General features: G+C 45.9%; 1 protein-coding gene across 2 annotated transcripts in view; it reads left to right on the top strand.

Annotated features, from left to right (window-relative positions):
• Nucleotides 1-20,473, top strand: part of pde4d (phosphodiesterase 4D, cAMP-specific) — a 102,919-nt gene that overhangs the window by 28,945 nt on the left and 53,501 nt on the right. Inside the window, exon 1 of one of the 2 annotated variants that reach the window (XM_035521853.1) lies at nucleotides 14,949-15,205. The exons of the other annotated variant lie outside the window; for it this stretch is intronic. Within the exon in view, the coding sequence (XP_035377746.1) occupies nucleotides 14,949-15,205 (257 nt within the window). Of the gene's footprint in view, nucleotides 1-14,948; nucleotides 15,206-20,473 lie in introns of those variants that run through there. 2 annotated transcript variants of the gene reach the window in all.

Below are 20,473 nucleotides of genomic sequence, written 5' to 3'. Positions count from 1 at the left end.
AAATCCAGGAGTCCATTGCCCTGTAGACTTGCTTCTATCCTATACATGACTCTTCACCGAGAAGTTCATCCAGGGCTCTGGAGATGAGCCATTCCCAATTACGAGGGCTCATTCTTATGAGACCCGAGCTCATTATTTCAAATTGATTTTTCTGGAGCTTTTCAGAGGGAGTGGGCCATAGCACTGGATGTCCTTCAAGGACCAGGCTGACCAGGCTAGCTGTTTTCTTTTTTTCATGTGTGTATGTGTGTATGTGTGTGTGTGTTTGTGTGTGTGTGTGTGTGTGTGTGTGTGTGTGTGTGTGTGTGTGTGCTTAGGTGGGGGCGAGGAGTGGTGGATTTAGGATTTAAATTTGTGCGTAAAACGTGTTGATAAACCCGAACGTGAAAATGATCTTGGCCTCTCACACTCACTCACACTCTCTCTCACTCTCTCTGTCTCTGCCTGGAGAGACTCAGTGAGGTCTGGAGGACTGTACACTGTTGCCGTGGTTTTGGTTGCCTTAGAGGAGAGCTCATGCACAGTACCATACAAACATATAGTATGCAGATTAAATGCAAAGTCATTATATAGACTTAAATTATTTGAAAAAAAGATAATGAGTATTTGAGAGTTTTGCCAGTTAATCTTAGAGTTCATCTTTTAAAGTATGGTTTTTTGTCAGGTTTTGTTTCCTGTCTTTATCGTGTCACAGGACTTAGTCACGTACGGTAATACTGGCCTAACACCAAATGACTATTCAAATGAATTTTCTTGGCAAATTTCCAGTGACATAATAAAAGAATGACGATTTTGCTAGAGTTGCTACGAGCTCCAGTCATCTCATTCATTTGGTGTTAGGTGGGCAGCATAGCTGGTTTATGTTTTTCTCTCGTCTTGAGTTTCCGATACAACTGTGTTCAACACTGTCATGAGTTTTTAGTCTTGGCTCATGCAAACAGTGATAAGGCCATTGTTAACAACCAATAGGTGACTTCTCTCCAGTACCAAACAGGACATAGCAAGGTGGACACGGGAACATATCTGGTGTGTGGATGAGACACGGAAGAGACTCTGGGAATGTCTCTGTTCTTGTCGTTTTCATTTTTGCTGCTTAACAGGAACAAACACACGAAGGCAGCTATGACCAAAAGCTGCTTCTGTTTCTGCTCCCTTGTTCAACAATTTCTCTTCCTGTAAATGTCCAACAAGAGCTTGGTGGGAAATAATCCCAAAAGGAATCTAGGTGCAGTGTTGCAAAGAATGATCCACAGTCTTTGAAAAATCATAGTCTGTGACTAAAAACTCTCTCCCTAATGACATAATGTCTTTAGAATGAGAGGTTGTCAGACTTTAGTTTTTTGAAAGTCTTTTCTAAGTGTTCTAGTGTATGGTTATCATAAAAGAAAAAAAAAACATTTGTAGATAAAAATATTTAAGACCAAAATTCTTTAAGTAGAAAATAATTATGATTTCACTCTGGACTGGTGAATCTGAGAACACATAATGAACAGAAAGGGGCAAGGTTTTTGTTCTTATGTTTTTATAATGAAAAGACTGTCATGAACATAAATTAAATACCAATCAGATTAAGTCAATACTCTGATAATTATTACTGCCACATAACCGCCTTAATTGGGTTATTTTAGCTGGATTAAAGTCAAAATCTTCATAAGCATAACCTGATTAACGGAGCGGAATTTCCCGTCAGTCTTTTGATTTGCTGTGGCGCGTGCACCCTTTAATTGGATCTCTGTCCGTGTTTCAATATTGCGCATGCAACACAAGGCACATGCACCTGCCCCGGTAACAGCTGCTCTGAAGAGGAAACGTGATAGTTTGCATAGGACCCGGAGTGGTGTTCCTCCCGTGTTAAAGTTTCACTCCGTGTCTGTGTGTCGTGGTGTCTCCTACTGTTAACCATCAGCTATAAAGTATTTTAGGGACACTTGGGGACACTCGTGACCGAAGAACAAAACAAATGCAACAACGTATCACTTTCATTTGACTTAACTCCCTTTCCAGCACCGGAGTCACCGCACATTCGCAAACGTAAGTAAACACTTTAATTGAAGCATCACCCGAATGTGGTTTGTCACAGTAATCGGATCAGCGTGTGAATCTAAACACGCTGACTTGTGGTCGGTGCCCTGGAGATGAATGTCTGAGTTCGTCTCTTTCTTTTGCCGTGCGTCTGTGCCCCCCCGCCAGTTTCTCCTCCCAGGTAAGAACTCCTGTCGAGCCGTGTTGTCTCGCTTCCCAGGCTTTCGGTACATTCGTATCTGGGTACCATTTGCCGAGAGCCTTGAATCTCTCCCCGTGTCAGGTGCGATGTGATTCACGTTCTGCGCTCTGCGATACGCAGGAGAGAGAGTGGAAAGCAAGCTCCCTGCCCATGCCTGAAAGGGCAAGCCGTTAGAGAAGGGACGCCCACCTGTCACCAATGTCTGCGCACTAATGAGAGACCGCTGCTTGGCCGTGGCAGGCCCCGTGTGTTTGGCGGCGGGGGGAGCTGCCGGCCATGTTGCCCGTGGTGACGTGCGCATTCATCCACAGCGGCAGAGCCTGCGCGTGCGGCATACATTATTCAGCGGCGCGAGGCGCGACGTCGAGATGAAATGTGTTTGACTCCAATTTTCCTCCCCTTTAATGAAACCATTAGTAGCAGCAGCTTCGTTTTCATCCGCGTCGGCCGCCCGACTAACCGCAGCTTCTGGCAACCGCCGCAACGAGGCCTGCGTCTCATCGACACGTGGGTGTACGAGAGATTAATAACTGGACACAAAATTCAATATTGGCAACTTGCCCGAGGGCTAAGAAAAACAAGAGTGACTCAAAAAGGGCGGAAAAAAAAGTTAAATATTTAGTATTGGGTCCATATTGCTGTTATAAATCAACCTTATTTGCTGCTTCCTTTTTAAAGGGACGGCCTCCACGCGAAACATGGGGTGCTTTTGCAGTTGCTGTGACGGAAATTAGATGTCTAACAGGTTTGAGTGCCTGCGCTTGCCACTGTCGGGCACGGTGGTTCGCTAGTGGTTTGGTGCTGAGTTGTGGTGGGGGAATGGGTAAGTGGGGTGTAGGACAGAGTCCAGCGGGTGGAGGAACGGGTCCAAGCTTCAGAGGGGTCAGTCTCTTCAGCTGTGAAGCAAGTGTCATTGGCCCTGCCGGAGAGCAGCTCTCTGCTGGAAGATAAGTGAGGAGACTAGTGAAAACAACGAAAGGAATGTGTCTCGCACACACTCGCACACATTCACACCCTTGTATTCACATACACACAAATGCAGGGATATACATACATACATGCGCTCACACTCTCGGCTCAAACACACATGCTCTGTCCAATAAACAATAAAGTTGTTTTTGTTTTTTTGTAGTTAAGGATTCAATATCTCATATAATTCTTGATGTTGGACACTTCAGAGCCATTTCTACCTCCTGAAGTTTGGAAATGTCACAGGTACTTCTGCTAACTCACGGTGCAGGGGATCAGACGCTCAGCTCGTGTACTGGGGAAATTGCTCTGGAGAAGTGCAGGCAAGGGGTTACCTGGACAGTTTCCTGCCTCTGCTAGAAGCAGCTCGATCTCAGAATGTCGTCTGAGATTTTCTGACCAGAGCTCCAGAGGTCTAGGTCAGGCCCAGCCACAAGCACTAACAGAGCCCCAGGTCTACTGCAGAAGATTACATAGAAGAGAAGTAGACCAATTGCTCTTAGTCTGGGCTGACTGATGGTACTGATACACTGACAGGTTTATAACAAGGAACTCCACTGTTATGACGTGGTACCTATGGTTTTACCAATTAATAACATTTTTTGCTTCAAAACATGAGATTAGTACTTCATTTTGCTGATTTATTTACATTCTTATTTGCCCAGATGCCACATTTCTGGTACAGTGCAGTGCATGTGATGATAATTCCCATTTAGGGAGAATCTCTTGTTTTTCATCTCTTGCATTCGCAGCTAAAATAATCCACCCCCCTCTGAGAAGAAAAAGTTAACTAAGGCAAGACAAAAGACTGAATGAATTAAAAACACAGTCATGTGACTTTGGACATAAATTATGTAGAGAGAGAGGTTGAAAAAAAAAAAGCGTTAGTCTCTTGGTCATCCTGTTCTGACATGTTTGTGTTCCATGCCGCGCTGCTGTGTGTGCCCAGCTCTACTCTCACTACTGTCTGATGGCAGGAGCCTATTGTGGTTGAATCAGGCATAGTGACAAGGTCAGAACAGGACCCGGTGCATGTGCAGAGGTCCGCGCAAGCCTGCCACGCCTCTAGAGCTGCTCTTCTGACATTTCTGGGCCATTTAATCAAGGGGAACCACTAGGAGATTCAAACCCCAGATTACTTTGAAGCTGGGCTTAATGATGGCACGATTGAATTTCGTCTTTGTCCCAGACCGTTGAATTTTATATGTTTGCATCTGTGCCTGCATTTCTGTCTGAGTGTGGGGGAGGGAATGAGTCAAGAAGCTCAGTGGGTTTCATCAGTGAAATTTGTCAAAATTGGAACAGTCAGGAAAATTGCCCCATGCACATCTATGCATGTCTGTATATGTCTGTGTATGTCTTTCTAAAAGCAACCAGCACCTAGATGGGCCTGCAGCGTACAGGGTTGGCAGTTCTAGCTTAAGACCTGCAGGAGGGGAAGTGTATAGAAATCTACAAGGAAACGTGAGGGGTGTTTAATAAAGAACTATGAAGCAAACAAAGCAGACTTGTGTAATGGCTATCTGAGTGGAATTACTCCACATGTCTGCAGTGCTTGAGTGCACAAAACGGGCTTTGCATGAACGCCATGTCTGGCTCAGCTTTCGTGGGGTCTCATTCTGAAAGGCTTACACGACTTCGTCAGCTTTTAAAAATGTATTTTTACTGTCAGCCCTCAACGTTGTGTTTGATGAGAAAGGAACCATGAAGTGTCTCATTCTCCACACTGCGTGATTACGAATGTATTTTTGTGTAGAAGGCAATCTGGAGATCGGCTTTCACCAGCACTGTAATTTCAGTCTCGATGAGTCACACCCCTCCCCCCCACAATGGCAGGAGGCTCATAAATCTCCTTGTATGTGAACTTGTATTCTACATTGATCTACATTTTGATATCATTGGCGTTTTCGGCCTCCGTTAGTCAACTAACATTAAGTGGCATGTGCGAGCGTTTCTCAGTGAAAACGAATGATCATCTTTACCATCTTTTAAATAAAACAAGCTGTTTGTCCCCAAAACAGTCCCCTAAGTGCATTGTCCATTACATGGAGTGTTGAGAGGTAACGCAGTTTTTATTCCTCATGATTTAAATATTCTAGAAAACAAATTTTGGGAGCAGTAGGTCTCTGCTTTATGTCGTAATAAATCCAAAAAATGTGTTGAACAGAGCAGAGATATTTGGAATACAGGTTTATTCTGTCCTCTTGTGGTGAATATGCTTATAGCTGCAGTACTGTGTGTATGTCTGCTCTCTCTAGTAGGCTGCGGTTAAGGCGTGATTATAGCTAAGACCCAGTGTTGTAATAACTCGCAGGGTTGTTTTTTTCTGTCACGCAGGATTATTGCCAAGGTTTTCCAGTTTGAAAGTCTAGTGAGAATTGGATAAATAGCTTAAGACTTTAATGCATCTTTCCATGACATTTTGGCTTTTCGGTTGTATACATATGGATGTTTTAGTTATGACCAGCATACGTAACCTAAAGTCTAGCCATCCCAAAGACACCAGGTTGGAATTGATTGTGAACGTGCCAAGTGCAGATGAGATGAGAGTTTTTCTGGTCTAGCTAAACAGTCTTGTCCTGATAGCTATCACTAAACAGATGCTCTGTGAAGAATCCTGAATTGTCTGCAAGGAGGCAATGCTCCTGGTCTAGGGGAGGGGCTTCAGAGAAAGGTTTGCATAGAGGGTGTGGACTAGAAATGGGGTGGGGCATGGCGTGAAAGGCGGGTCTGGCAGAAGTTAATGAGAGCAATGGGCATTTGCTCACGTCAGCTCTAAAGCCATGGGTGATGACTGTGAATGCGACCACAACTAAAATACAGAACTTCCAGTGAAACATGACGGTAGCAAATTAATGATACTGCCTATTAAAATGAGCAAAGAAAAAACACTGAAACCATCGTTAAAATAAGCACAGTCATTAGAGAACACAATCACTTACTTTATTAATTCACTTCAGTATTTTATGTTGCTCATTACTGACAAATCATTATCACTTTTATGCCAGTTAGAAATGTTCCACCTTAACACAGAATGGTCTAATTCTTAACATAGTGGTCGGATCTATCACAGAATGGTCTGAGTTCTGTCCACAATAATTGTAATGATGATTATTTTTTATTACAAAGAAGAAGGATTAAGTTTTTTTAGGCAAGGGATGGATGGTGGAAGGATGCTTCTCACCTGTGCAGTAAAAATGCCTTGTGGTCACACAAATTTAGTAGAACGACTGTAACAGTAATTTATCACTTAATACTAAGGATTTTGTAGTTTCACACATATTGTGAACAACGTATGGGCCAGGCCTGGTTCTTGCGAATGAAAGATGGGTGTGTGGACAATACAGCTTGCTCACCTGTCTGAGAAGGTCAGAGAAGCAGCTGCAAATCGGAGTGGATTATTCATGTATTCATCTCGGCGTGACCTTTCTAGAAAAGAAGGATTTATGCTGCCCTGCTTTTCTGCTGTCTCTGCCACTCTCTTGCTGGGGAAGTGAGACAGGAGAGTTAATGTGCACGTACACACACACACACACACACACACACACACACACACACACACACCTTCCATTCATAAATGTCTCATTACTCTATAGAAGCAGTGAGGAGTAGGAGATCCTATACAGATCTCCAGACAAATCTACAGCATTTATTGTGAAGTCGACCCTAATGGGTCCCATCTTGCCTGTACACAGCCACAAGTTCAACTCGTTTAATTTATGAACCAGAATCCACTTGTTCCAAACAAACAAACATGATTTGATGGCTTTCTTCCAGAATTAAAGGGATAAAGGAGTGTGTTGGACTAAGCAAACATCAGAAATGAGATTGGGCCACTTAGCCTGAGCCCACTGGGACCTTTTTATGGAAACGTAATCAAAACTTTTTCATTTCAAATCAAAAACGTTTTCAGCTGAGCATCCATGAGAGGCCACTCTCAGCACAGGGATTTCGTTCTCGCTTATGCTTCAGAGTGCCTCCAGAGGGCGCCAGTGTTTTGCTGTGTGGTGCTAAAGGCCAGCACTCTTTCAGATCTGGCGTGTGTGTAGTCGGCGCAGGATCCAAATGGCCCAGGTGGAGTGGATGTTTTTTATACTGAACTCCTGCTGCTGCCGTGTTCAGTCTGTTCTATGGGTCTTAAAAGGTCTACTGTGATATTGACCTTTTTGTATTTGGACTGAGTTTGAGACACAGAATCTTGTTGGAAAATGTGTGGGGAATGCTTTATACACAAAGCGCTCTGGACATGTGTTCTCAAGCAACAGAGACACCAAATGTGTACCACACAGAGACAACACCAGTCAGAATGCTGTAAATTACCCAACGAGCCTCATGCAGCAATCTGACTGAATTCTAATGGTCCAGTCAGAGCCGGTTCCCGTGCATCTTGAATTTTGAACGTGTCGTGTCACTCTGTGAAAAACGAACCGTGACCTGTCCATGACCAAGGCAGTGGTGCAAGCATCGGAATGCTGTACTGGTCAGATGGAAGGCTGTCGGTCATGCAACATGAAACCTCAGTGAGGCACGACCAAGCCATCGTGCTTGTTTGTATGTGAGTGCATGCACGTGTGCTAGCAGCTCCGCACGGAGAATTGCATGCACTGGATTTGCCTTGTTTAATTCCCCCTGATGTATTTGCAGCTCTGAGTGGATTCCTACCGCACACACACTTGTCTGTCCCCATCTTCATGTTGCCAAGGGTAACAGGAATGAAACACACAAAGACGTCACATTGGGAGAAAGAGTCGGCGGCAGGGGGGGGCTTTGGAAGGGCGCTAGCATAAGACGTAGTGCTCTAATCTTGATGCAGCATGTCATATGTGCTTCTGAAGAGGCTGGAATGACCTGCGATTAGAACAGTTAAGATGAGAAACATGGAAGTGTGTGTGTTTAAGCACCTGAACCACTGTGGCCCCAGAGGAATTGAAATGTTGTAATGCAGAGAGAGAGAGAGAGGTAGGTAGGTTTTGATTTTGACAGGGGCATTTATTCTAACCGCTTAGCCACCTTCCTTTTAACAGAACAACTTTCTGTCCTAAAGCATGGTCCCTCTTTGCAGAATTTAGCTCCCTCTCCACCACAGCACAGTCAATCTTTATAGCACCATTGTAATTCCAGCCCCTCCATATTACTCAATACTGTAAATCACAAACTCCAAAGTGAGCCAGGATTTCACAGAAGCCGCGAACAATAACGCATCACGACCCTACCTATTTTCTTGTTTGCGCTTCCTTGAATCCTTGTTCTGCCTGCCCAACCAAAAAGTAGCTGGACAATTCTTTACTCTGCAATTGCAAATTGCACCATGAATAAAGCATTGCGATGTAAGATCTTTGCCACATTTTTGAAACCCAGCACTTTTTGGCAAACCAAAAAGAGGCCAATGTCTTGCACACTTTAAGAAAAAAAAACATGCAAAACAATTTCCCTAAAGCACACAGAGAATGCACACATTACCCTCTGCACCGGTCACCTATACACTCGCATTAACAGCCACAGCCCATGTAGTCTCCTCCAGAGATCGCTTGTGTGCGTGCGTGTGTGTGTGTGTGTGTGTGTGTGTGTGTAGCACCATCCAAGCCTGCTGTGGTTCCCCACCAGCACTTGTCCCTCCACACCATCTCTAGCTTTCCATTCAAATATGACTTATTCAGTTCCTTACCACAATACCAAACATGTATACCAATGTTGTCCAGTCACTGTGTGGAGGTTTAAGTCATCAGGTTGTTCTTTATCAACACCCTCCCAGATTTGCAGATTAATCCATTTACCATTTTGTCTGTCAAACTGCTTCATCTCCAAGAAAACCTCCCAACTACTTAATACCACCTGTTTTTTTTTTTTTTGGTTTTTTTTCCCTACCTGCCCCACGGGCAGGGTAGGTAACCCACCTGCCGTGTATCTCCACTGAAGGTGCAAGCAGATAAAATTCTCTCACAGCCGACACTAGGCAGTCATTCTGACCTTTCACCGTAATCGTTATGTGATCTGCATAAGCTGATGGTCAGTGTCGCACATTATTCCTAAAGCACTTAACCTTTTCACAGCATAGCTTACATAGCATTGGTTCAAGAGCAGCATCTTGGACAAAACCCAGCCTTATCTCATACCTCTGGTAACTCAAACCACCAGCGATGTCCTGATACAGTACTCTGATCATCACAGAGGGCTAAAGCCAAATGTCCAAGGATTTGCCTAGGAACTGTTGCTGCACTCTGCCAAATACCTTCCCCTGATTTGTAGAGATAAGTCCAACATTTAATGCCTAGGAGCTTTGAGACGTCCAGAACATCCCAAATCAAACAAACGTTATCTGAAATAGACCTGCCTGGAACACAGTGGGCACAGTCATGATAAATGACCTGAGCCAGCACCTCTCAGGAGGGAGAGAGGGTGAGAAGAGGCAGACGGACAGAAGAGTGGAGAGGCAGAACCAGACATGCGAGTTGATGGGTGCAGGCCGTGCAGCAGCTGGGGTGGAGTGGGGTGGGGTGGAGGTGGAGGTGGGGCTTGGAGGGATGTTGCGCTGTGCAGACCAGACGACTTTTGGGGCCTGTTAGTAGCGGGATGATTGACAGCTCACGGCCAGCTGTGCTGGGACCCCACGTCCTTCAGTTAATGAGCCCGAGAGGGTAGAGAGAGGCCAGTCACACACACGCGCGCTCATGCACACACTGACCCAGGCTCGGTTTTTCCAAAAGAACTATAACACAGTGACTATTGCTCAGTGGTAGCACAAGTCAGGTTTTGAAAACTACCAGTCAATGACATTTTTACACCACTCCTTTTGCGAATGTGCTGCCTTATGCAATGCGAGATATTTGAAATCAAACTCTTTCTTTTCTACGTGCTGTAAGGGCAGTGATTGGCTTCTCTCAACTTAACTGGGGCTTTGTGGTTGTCATTGCCTTCACGCAGGCTTCCTGTCCTCAGAATATCACCACTGGCCAAGGAACCCGTCGCTCACGTGTTGGAGTTCAGCATGGGGCATGTCTTCCTAACATGAGCAGGGTTTTTTTTTCCTGTTTCTACGGCCATGGTGAAGAGTTGCCTTCTGCCTGGCTGTCGGCGCAGTTGGAGGGACAGCATTTGGCCGTGCTGAATGTGCTCACCTCAAATGTCAATGAAGCATTGGCGTTTTAGAGAAAAGAGCGAGTTCTTCGCATGGCCGCTGACCTCAGGACAGTGTCCTACCGCCTCCTTCCAAACGTTTGTGCGATTTCTTCAGAGTGAGCTGATGTAAAATCAGATTCTTCTAAACAATAGGCTCTTGAGGCAGAGGTTCTTTTCTAGGCTGCAATTGTCCAGAAACTGTGACCAGCTAACGGAAGGTAATTAGCAGTGAGGTGATCTTGAACTGCTATAACTTTCAGGAAAAAAAAGGTCGTCTAAGAGACACTGAAATATTTCCTTTGTTCCATCTTTTTATTTATAGAACATTTGTATGAATAGCCATCTGCAAATAGTGTCACACTGTTTCTAATATCCTTGGTGAAATAACGTGTTTAATTCATATCAGAACTCCCTAAACCTGAAACTCTGCCCAAATCCAGATTAATCATAGTTTTAATCTCATTTATGATGATAAGTCACTTTCCATTGACAATGTGTGCTTTTTTTTTTCTGAGAAACCAGCCTCATTCAGTACTCCACCATATCCTAACAAAAGACACCATTGGTACAGGTGAAGGCATACACAGTGGGGTCTAATAATATCTGCCAAACCGAAAGGGTAGAGACTAAGAGTCACGTTGTCTCAAGCCACGGAGGCCATAAGTGTTTTGCGTGATCTATACCTCCTCCTGTCTTTCAGTGGCTTTTTGAATAGCCACCCCCATTAGCATTGCTCTATCAGTGTTTGTGTTGTTTGGTCTGTGCAGAGGTTGAAGAAATCAATGTCGATGAGGTTATGTTAGGTCAGCAAGCCTTCATGATCCCCTTCTGCCTCTTGAGTTTAATGGGCTTTTTTTCTCGTGGTGAAAGCTCAGCTAAGCAATGCGGCCCACGAGGCGGAACACAGGGGCACAGCACGGCAGCCGACCCCATTATCGACTAACAGCGATGCCGCTTTTGGGACTCTGTCTTTAGCGCATATGCTCTTTGTGAGCTTGAAAACGTAATTGGAGGTAGAAGAAAGGGAGTAAAACGGGGGCAAGATTGTAGGGCAAGAACGAAATGCCACAGGGGCTACAGATCTTTTTACTGTGCGTGTTCATGTATTTTGCTGTTTTCTTGTCAAGGGCCACGAACATTGTTACATGAGCAATATAGGTTATGGGTTTATGGGAAAATGGATGTAAACCAACTATTTAATAAGAATGTAGCAGAATATAGCATATAGCAGATTGTAGCAAAGAGTGAAGGTTCCTATGGGTCTCTTTTTGAAGGTGTGCGATTTTTATTTCTGCTGTGTTTTATTTTGAATATTTGAGAAATAAGCACAATGAGGAAGATATTGGGGTAATTTCTCACCAGGTCAACAAGGAGTTGTCCCATGGTAACCCGCTCACACTGACGAGCCGTATAAAATCAAGACATGGTTTCCGTTCCAAAGGCGAGATGTGCACGTTTGCTTGAAATAAACACGTCTTTGCCTGGTTGGCTGAGAAACTTGGATCCATATCGAAATCCCTCATATGGGATTTTCCGTTGCCCATGCAAGGGAGAACAGCAAGGTCTTAACAGCAAGGGCCTGCTGCATGATGGGGCGTGGGAGACGGATGCTCCATCAGTGTGAGCAGGTCAGGCTGGAATGTCCACTGAGACAAGGGCACTTGGATGCAGTGCAAGACGAAGGAAAACGACAGAGTGCTGCTGATTTCAATATGCTTTTCGTACTAAATGTGTCATTTATATTTTCTTATGAATACATCATTTTTGATTTAATATCCTCATGCATTATAATTTCTATCCCCTTGCTTTGCCTCTGCTAAATGTTTGGTAAATCCAGTAACTGGGGGTGAGGGTGATGTAGGAGTCAGAGCTCTAGTGTCGCAGCAGAATCCACTTTTAACTCCATCTGCACTTAATTTCAACGTACTACTGTGGGTAGGGGTTGAGATTCCCCCACCCACAGTGAGAAGAGGGTGTGCACTGTAAATTGTATTTTCTATTACAGTAAGTTATTCATTCAAAATAAGAAGACTGGTGAGTCATCAAAATCCAGTTTCCAAATAGCCTTAACTCACCCCCAATATACTTTTTTTTTGGTTTACATCAAGATGGCACCAAAATCTGAAACACCAAAGGACAACTCCTGGATCAACTGGTGTAGATTGACGCATTGATGAAGATGTTTTACCTCTTTGACTGAACTTCAGCATAGTTTAGTCCATGAGGAGTTTAGTTTAACCCAGAATATGAAATGTATGGTACCTTGAGTGCATTATTACATGCTCTATTGATTTGGTTTTTCCAGGGTTATCAGATTTTAATAGCCACAGTGCAAGCTGCAAAAATGTCTCTGATCCTAAAAATATTTGATTCATTTTAAGGCCCATGACACATTCAGACTCCATTGTTGGATTTTTTCTAACTAAAACTGCTTTGCTGTATTGTTCAAGCAGCTGAGGTAGCTGAGAGCAGTTTGTTTCTGCTGTGTCATAGTAAAATAGACTGTTTACTGCGTGATCTACCAAACAACAATCATCTGTCATGTAGAGTGATATGTCAAGCTGGTTCTTTGTATGTAGCTTCTGTATTGTATCATCAGCAAGCTAGCAAGATTTTCACCCTTAGAGCCTGTTGGGATATCCGGCACACTGTTATTTTCCCAAGTGCTCACGTAACTGTAACTCGGGGCTCCAGTCCACAAAAATCCCTCAGCACTTGCATCTATATTCTTGCCTCGTACCGTGCCTGCCAGTGACACTGGGCATGTGACGCTCTTCTGACTTGACTCTGTGCTCCAGTACACGTGACGTTCTTCTGACGTGATTATGGGCTCCTGTACATGTGACGCTCTTCTGACGTGACCCTTGGCTCCAGTATATGTGACGCTCTTCAGACGTATTTCTGGGCTCCAGTCCTCAGGAGTCACCGTGCTGCATTGGCCTGCTCTACAAAACACTCATGAAGGGTTTGCTAATTAGCGGCTAAAGTTGAGCACTAAACTGTGCCATGCAGGTTGGTGAATGTCCGGACACATGGTCCTGTGACCTGTAGAAGCAGGAATGTGATGACTTTTAGAAAGATGAAAGCTTGAATAGCTTGCAGTAGAGACACAACTACATTAACTTACAGAATTGTTCATTTGTTTAACCTACCATTAACCATAAAGTACCTAAAACTTATTTGAGTTATTGAAGCCTGGCATAAAAGATCTGTATGTGAAGTAAACATTTAGAAGTTTGCTCTGGTTTGTCACAACACTGCAACTGATGGATGGATGGATGTCCTACCTGCTGCTGTGTTTGAAGGAATGTCATTTCACAGCAGGAAGCTCGGGGGAGGCTGTCCTGCAGGTAGTATACTAATTTAATTCAGCTGTAATCGTAATAATTACAAGAGATAATTGCACTTGTCTGGAACAGGGATGCGTCCCTTGGCTGTCACCATAGGTAATGGAGCAGATCATGTCTTTGATTTTCAGATGATAAAGGAGATACTTTACAGATGGATACTCTAATGGGTATTGCAGAAGTGGTACTCCAAGAATTTTGTTCTAAGTACCTGGCCTTGTCAATTGCTAAGTCAGCAAGTAGAGTGAAATTAGCTCCACTAAGCACACCTGGCAGGATTTGGACACCTGAGTGTACAATTAGTCATTTTTGTTTCAAAGAATCAAAGATGACAGACACGGTGAGGTGACATGTACAGTTATCCTGTGGTGCCTGCATCCTGGTGCCGGTCTAACACCCCATACCCCACCCCTCACCCCGCCCACCCCAGAATGGTAGTAAACTCGTGATCCTTGGTCATTTAGATCTAAGAGCATGTAAAAGCCTCTTTGGGATGTTCAATGGCATTGGAAATCTGATCAGGGAGGCAGGGTGACCTTCCCACTAATGCTACGGCAGCATTCTGCGCATGTGTTTGGGATATCGTACCCTTCTCTGCTGTAAACATGGAGCTGTTCCCAATTTGAATTTGGAGGCTTTTTTTCCAACTGTTTGTGGGTCAAGGGTTAATAAACCATTCCGTGTATCAGGAAAGCTGCCAAGTAATCCAGAAATGAGTCGTCTTATCTCTTTAGACACACGCTCACTCACACACACACACACACATATGCGCGCACACACAGACACACATACTGGTTTCACATGCACACACGCGCACACGGAGGCACAGCCACATACATCCACACGTCACACACACAATACTTCCACACACAGGTCTTTTCCGAAGCATCGGCTTGCAGTCCGGGCACAGCGTGGAGCTGCAAACAGCTCTCACCCCGCCCTCTCAGTCTCTCTCTCTCTCTCTCTCTCGCGCTCGCTCGCTCGCTCGCTCGCTCCCTCCCTCTCTCCAAGTCTCGCTCGCGCTTTTCTCCCACAATCGCACCACACTGGCTCCGCAGCCGTCCTGACCGCAGCGTGTCTTCTCTGATGCAGGCTCCCTCCTCCACCCTGGCTCTTTCTCCCCTGTCCGTTTTCGCGAATCTCCCCCGACACCCTCCTCTACTCCCTCCGGCGGCTTAGCCGAGAAGAGGACCCTGCGCGCTGTAGCCCCCCCTCCCCAACCCCCCGCTTGGCCCGGGCTGGGGGTAGGACCGGATTAGCAGGAGCGCCGAGGGTGCCGGCGAGGGGCGAGAATGGCCCAGCAAGCGACCGTGGCCCACCAGGACACGCTGGCGGTGCCGGCTCTGCCCAAGCACGTGGGACTGAACGAGGACCTGGTGAAGATTCTGAGGGAGAACCTGCTGCAGCAGGAGCGCCCGCGCGGACACCGCCGCTCGCCCTCCTCCATTTCGCCCCGCCTGTCGCCCCGCAACTCGCCCCGCCTGCTGCGCCGCATGCTGCTCAACAACAACATCCACAAGCAGAGACGCTTCACCGTGGCACACACATGGTAGGAGCCCGCCTGCCGGCTGTCTGAGGGCTGGAGGGGATCGCGCGCACGCACACACACACACACACACACACACACACACACACACAGCCAATCAAACAGCAGTACCTGCACATTTTCAGGGAGATTTCAAGGTTTTGGAAGCTTTTTTGTTTGTTTGTTTGTTTGTTTATACAGTGTTTTAAATGTTCTGTAATGTATTCTGACATATCACTTCTACCGACTGGGACTTGCATGTTTGATTCGAGGTGGGGGATTCCAGCAGCGTGCTAAATGGGTGTATTAGTAGTTGTTATTGGACATTGGCTGCTGTGATCACGCCTGCCACGAAAATGGTTCCTCAAGAAGCAGAATCTGTCACGTTGCATTGTATTTGTTGTGTTGCATTGACTCTGTAACCTGGCTGCCACCCTGCGTGGTATGCGCCACTCTCTACTCGGTTCCGCGCACTCTCAGGTGAAGGAGGGCTGTCTGTATTCGTCTCATTATTCAGCGAGCGAATTGTGATGCGCATTTTCCCTTCTGATATTGCCGCCCCCTTTCAGAGCACCTGGACGAGTTGTTTTCTGCCACCGAATAAATCACACTGTTAAGCCTGCACCCAGAGGGCCTTCCCTAGAGCTTGACATAAAAAGAATTCCATTTATCCCTCTCTCCCTCCCTTCACGGCATCACCCCCTCTCTGCCGAGGGAGGAGGTGGGGCGGGCTATCCTTCCTCTAGCGGGACGTGTTGGGGTGGATTTTTCTGTCATCTTCGATGATGTTCTCTGTTTTAGCTTCGCCAGTCCTGCTGCCTTGACATGGAGGCAGACTCCTGTATCAGGAACCTGCCTCAGAAGTGCCTTCGCCCCTTGAGCTTCCTAAACTAGCACCTTTTTCCTGTTTTATTGCTTTAATGGGCAGGTATTTTACTGCTAAGCCTCTCTCATAAAAAAATTAAATAAAATAAAATAAAAAAAATGTTTCTCTGCATGCTCTTCTGGAGTCTTGCAGTCTATTGATTCAAATTTTTATCAAAAGTGATGTCACGTATTGGCTGTGCTCGCCATTACGAAGTGCCTTCCACAGAACAAAGACCCCTCGAACCTCCACCGTGCCATGCGGTCTTAAGGACCTGCCTTGCTTCCTGTAAGCCACAAAATCTCCAGTCAAGCTAGCGCGCTAGGCCGGAGCTGACCGACTAGCGGTCTCTCACAGCACGCATGTGACGTGGGAGCCGCAGCTGGAGCGCAGTGCGCACAGGGAGGTCGGCTCCGCCTTTTTAAGCCTTTTCCCCGGGTTCAGACAGACACAGAGGAAGAAGGCAGGAATGCAGACACGATGTAACCGGGGCCGATAACAACTGGCAAATTGGTGATCGTAACATTTAATGACAATAACCCTTGTTCCCCCGATCAGGAGTTCTTCTCCCTGTCCGCGTCCCACTCTAGTATAAGCCCGCCCCGTGTGCCTTGCATTTCAATTCTCATTGTGCCGTCATGAATGTCAGTGTTCAAGACACAAGAGAATCGTCTGCTGTTTGTGAAGCGATCACTCTAGAATGACGTCAGGCACATGCTGCTATTGCCAGGGGCAGGGCACAGAGATGCAGCCCAGAGCGGTTTGTCTCCCTGGCGGAGGATTTAGGTGCTGCTGCTGTTGCTGTGGGGTTTTTTGTTTTTTTTTAACCAGGGAGGCTTCATGCCTTTTTCATCTCTGCACAGCAAAACGGCGCCATCAGTCAAATGAAACGGAGTCCTGAATCTGGCCTGGCAGGAAAGGAAATCTAAAGGATGGTGCTTGAGAAAAATGAAGAGCTCTCGGGCAGGCGTGGCGCTGTGAGGGGCAGATGGCAGCAGCCTAGATGAAAAGATGTGGAACGGCTGTGTACCTTGGCCAACACCGCCTCCACTGATCTGGGGTCAGCCTGTTCTGTGAATGACATTGCTCAGCACATCTACTGCAGAAGAGCTACTGCAGTTTGGTTTTTGTTTTTTTTTCAAAACTCAGTGTTTCTTGTGGATTGCATTTTGATGACGTGAGACCTGCGTTCATTTGAATTTCTCCACTATTTCTTCTTCATTCTGTATTTCTCCACTAATGGTGTGCCGTTCTTTTGTGAAGAGAGGAGAGGATATCAGACATTAGGTGATTGAGGCAGTTGTCGACATAGTAAACTCACTCGCCCATTAATTATTGAAAAGTTTCACCCTGGGGTGAGACGCTTGTCCCTCAACACCCAAATTAAACGTCAGACAACCCGGCGGTGTCCGATGCACACAGAATGTTTCCACTGTAGTACAGCAGGATTAGAAAGACTGCAGTTCTGCCTCTGTTTCTCTCTCCATGTCTCTCGCACTCTCTCCCACACACGCACTCACTCACACATTCAGTCACGATTCCATTCTTCCGACTTTCCGTGCTCTCTTCTGCTAGGCTGCCGTGTTTACGAATGATCCCGGGAAGTTTGCTGAGACCCGCCAGGGCCTTGAACCACCGTGCTGTATAGCGTGTGTAGGGGAGGAGGGAGAGAACAGAGAACTCCCTCTCCTCCCTACAGTCGTGCTTCCTTACAACACCAGGTGAAATCTCTGTTAAATTGCCGTAGTACCACTATGTGCTGACACTCTATCTTTCTCTATCTCCCTCTCTTTTGCTCTCTCTCTCCGTCCGTATATATAACAATTGAAAGATCTAAGTAACTGAGTAAGAGCTTCCGCTGTTGACTCCGTGCGGGAGATGTGTGGAGGAGAGTTCAGTGATGTGAGTGATCAGCGGTGTGTAGGAAAGCTGGGAAGAGCCTGAGGGCTTTTTGCTGAGAGACCTGCTGTGTGTGGGAGCAGATGGGCTTCAGCGGAGCTGCCTGACACGAACCTTCCCTCGGGGGCCCGGAGAGCAGGACGGCGCACGTCGTCTACAGCGGAGCCGGAGTCTGGGCCTCAAGGCACCTGCAGCGTGCTGGTCTGGACCAGGCGGCCTGGAGATAGAGGCCCTGCTGCTCTAACGGAACCAGGACCTGGATCAAAGTGACGGGTCTGACTGACAGAGGTCTGGCTGCTCTAACGGAACCGTGACCTGGATCAAAGTGACGGGTCTGACTGACAGAGGTCTGGCTGCTCTAACGGAACCGTGACCTGGATCAAAGTGATGGGTCTGACTGACAGAGGGTTTGGAGCAGCAGCCAGTAGGAAGTAGGAGGGCATCGATATTCAAGGTCTCCAGTTTCTCTTCACATAGGGGTGGACATCAGAGGAATTTGTGGGAACCGGTTCTGTTAAACTGTACTTTCACCCTTGGTAAAAGAAGACAGAGCTAATTGGAATAATATTCACAAGATCAAAGGCTTGAATGTATCTGTTCACATTTAAGATGATGTGAATGTAATTGGCTAATACTGGTAGTAAAACTGCAGTAACTTCTTTTGCAGTTACTACAAACAGGACATATTTACCCTCATATTTACACTGATAATGTCACATCAGTTCTCATTTTCATATGATTGGAAAATGGATGCCCATTGTGAATGCTGACACAGCTGATAGATGTGAAAGATATACTTCATATGGTCAAAACATTTCCCGTGCTCATTATATCAAGCAGGCATTATATCAATCCCTTCTAATTGCAGATTTAATTCCCTGAAATTATTGGGTGCGCTAATCATTTTACACGTCTGCACTGTACGTTCCATATTTATTAAGAGTAATTATGCAGATGACTTTACTACCTCACCCCACTACCCCGTCCCTTTATGTAATTTTCACAGTGATGAACAATAAATTAAGTTGGGATTTGTATAGGTGAACCTAAATTAAAAACCAGTCAGTTCCGCATCATTAATAAACTGAAGGAATTCTCCGTCAGTTATTGTGATGTAGACTAAAATATCGGGAAAGGCCGTCTGACGCGGATGAGCATGTCTCGTAGCCAAACTGGATGCCCTCCGCGTTGTGGCACTATCAGTTCTTCGTTTATGATGATTTTGGTTAAATCTGCTCAGTCCTAGCCGTCTCCGTGATGCTGTTGCCACTATTTGCGTTTGTGCGTCTGCTGCCTGTTTAGCCGCTGCTGTTTGATCCTGGCACTGAGACGTGAAGGCATAAAGCATCCTAGCAACGCAAGCCCTCACGTTGCCATGCCAGAAAAAACACAACAACAGAAATGGCATGCGTCTGTTTCCTCGGACCCGTTCGACGGAGTCCTAATTGTCCCTTTAATATTTATACAGATATTCCATATGCATACGCTGCATGTGCTTCTGTGAAAAGGGGTGAAATCCTGCCCTTCCCCTTGGGATCAAGGTTTTACATTTGTCAGCTGACTTGCATCAGAACTGCCGGTCTGGGATCAGCTTCTCCCCTTTAGTGCAATGGTGTATGTCAGCACTTGAAGAGCCGTTTGCTGATCTCTGATGTGCAGCTGATTTAAAACGTGGGCCCAAAGGTGCAACGTGAAAGGAGCAGTGCAGAGATTGGCAGGAGGGAGAAGACAGAGCGCTGGGACATCCGGACGCGCCGCTGCGTTTCCTGGGCCTTTAGAAGAGTGATTAAGCAGAGGCCTAATGAGGTGAGATGTTAATGAAACGTCTTTGTTCTCACCATTCATTATGGAGCTGAAAAGCTGCGGCTTCGGCGGAGGCTGTCCTGAGCTTTGTTCCTCTACCACACGGGTCTCTTTTGATATCCTCACATGTGCAAAGAGCTGTTGAAAATCAAGGAATACTTTTTATTTGAGATGGAAATGACATTCAAAATGATCTTGGCTGCAGTTTTTGGGCCGTGTGTGCCTCAAATGCTCTGGGTTGCTGGTTTAGAAGCTCTTGCTCTGGTTACTTTTAACAAAGGTCCATAATTGCTAATAATTATTGTAGAAAACACAAGATGTTCTCGAATTGCTTGCCTGGGCTAACTACAGCATTCTAATGCAGATATAATGTTTTAACAGTCACCGGGACAAATGTTGCAGTTTAGTTATCTTATCTCCTCCCACTAATGAAACCCCTTCCCCTTGTGAATCTGCCATCCTCCTCCACCACCACAAAGACCCCTGAGGTGGTCTGGTGGTTGAGCGGTGGTGTGGCAGGTGAGACTGAAGCTGGCTGCTTCCACTGGGCGGTGGAGCGTTGGTCTGGGTGATGAAGAGGTGGAACCCTTCCCTAACTCCTTAACCTTTGTACTGGATTGAAATTTTTAAGAGGATCACATTTTGCATCGAACCAAGATGATATCATCAGTAAGAGCTTCAGGTGGGTGATCAATGAGCTCTAGAAAAAATCCTTTGAATCTAGA

The sequence above is a fragment of the Electrophorus electricus genome, chromosome 23 (genome assembly GCF_013358815.1).
Source record: "Electrophorus electricus isolate fEleEle1 chromosome 23, fEleEle1.pri, whole genome shotgun sequence".
Lineage (NCBI taxonomy): Eukaryota > Metazoa > Chordata > Actinopteri > Gymnotiformes > Gymnotidae > Electrophorus > Electrophorus electricus.
This window is presented reverse-complemented; position numbering and strand designations above follow the sequence as displayed.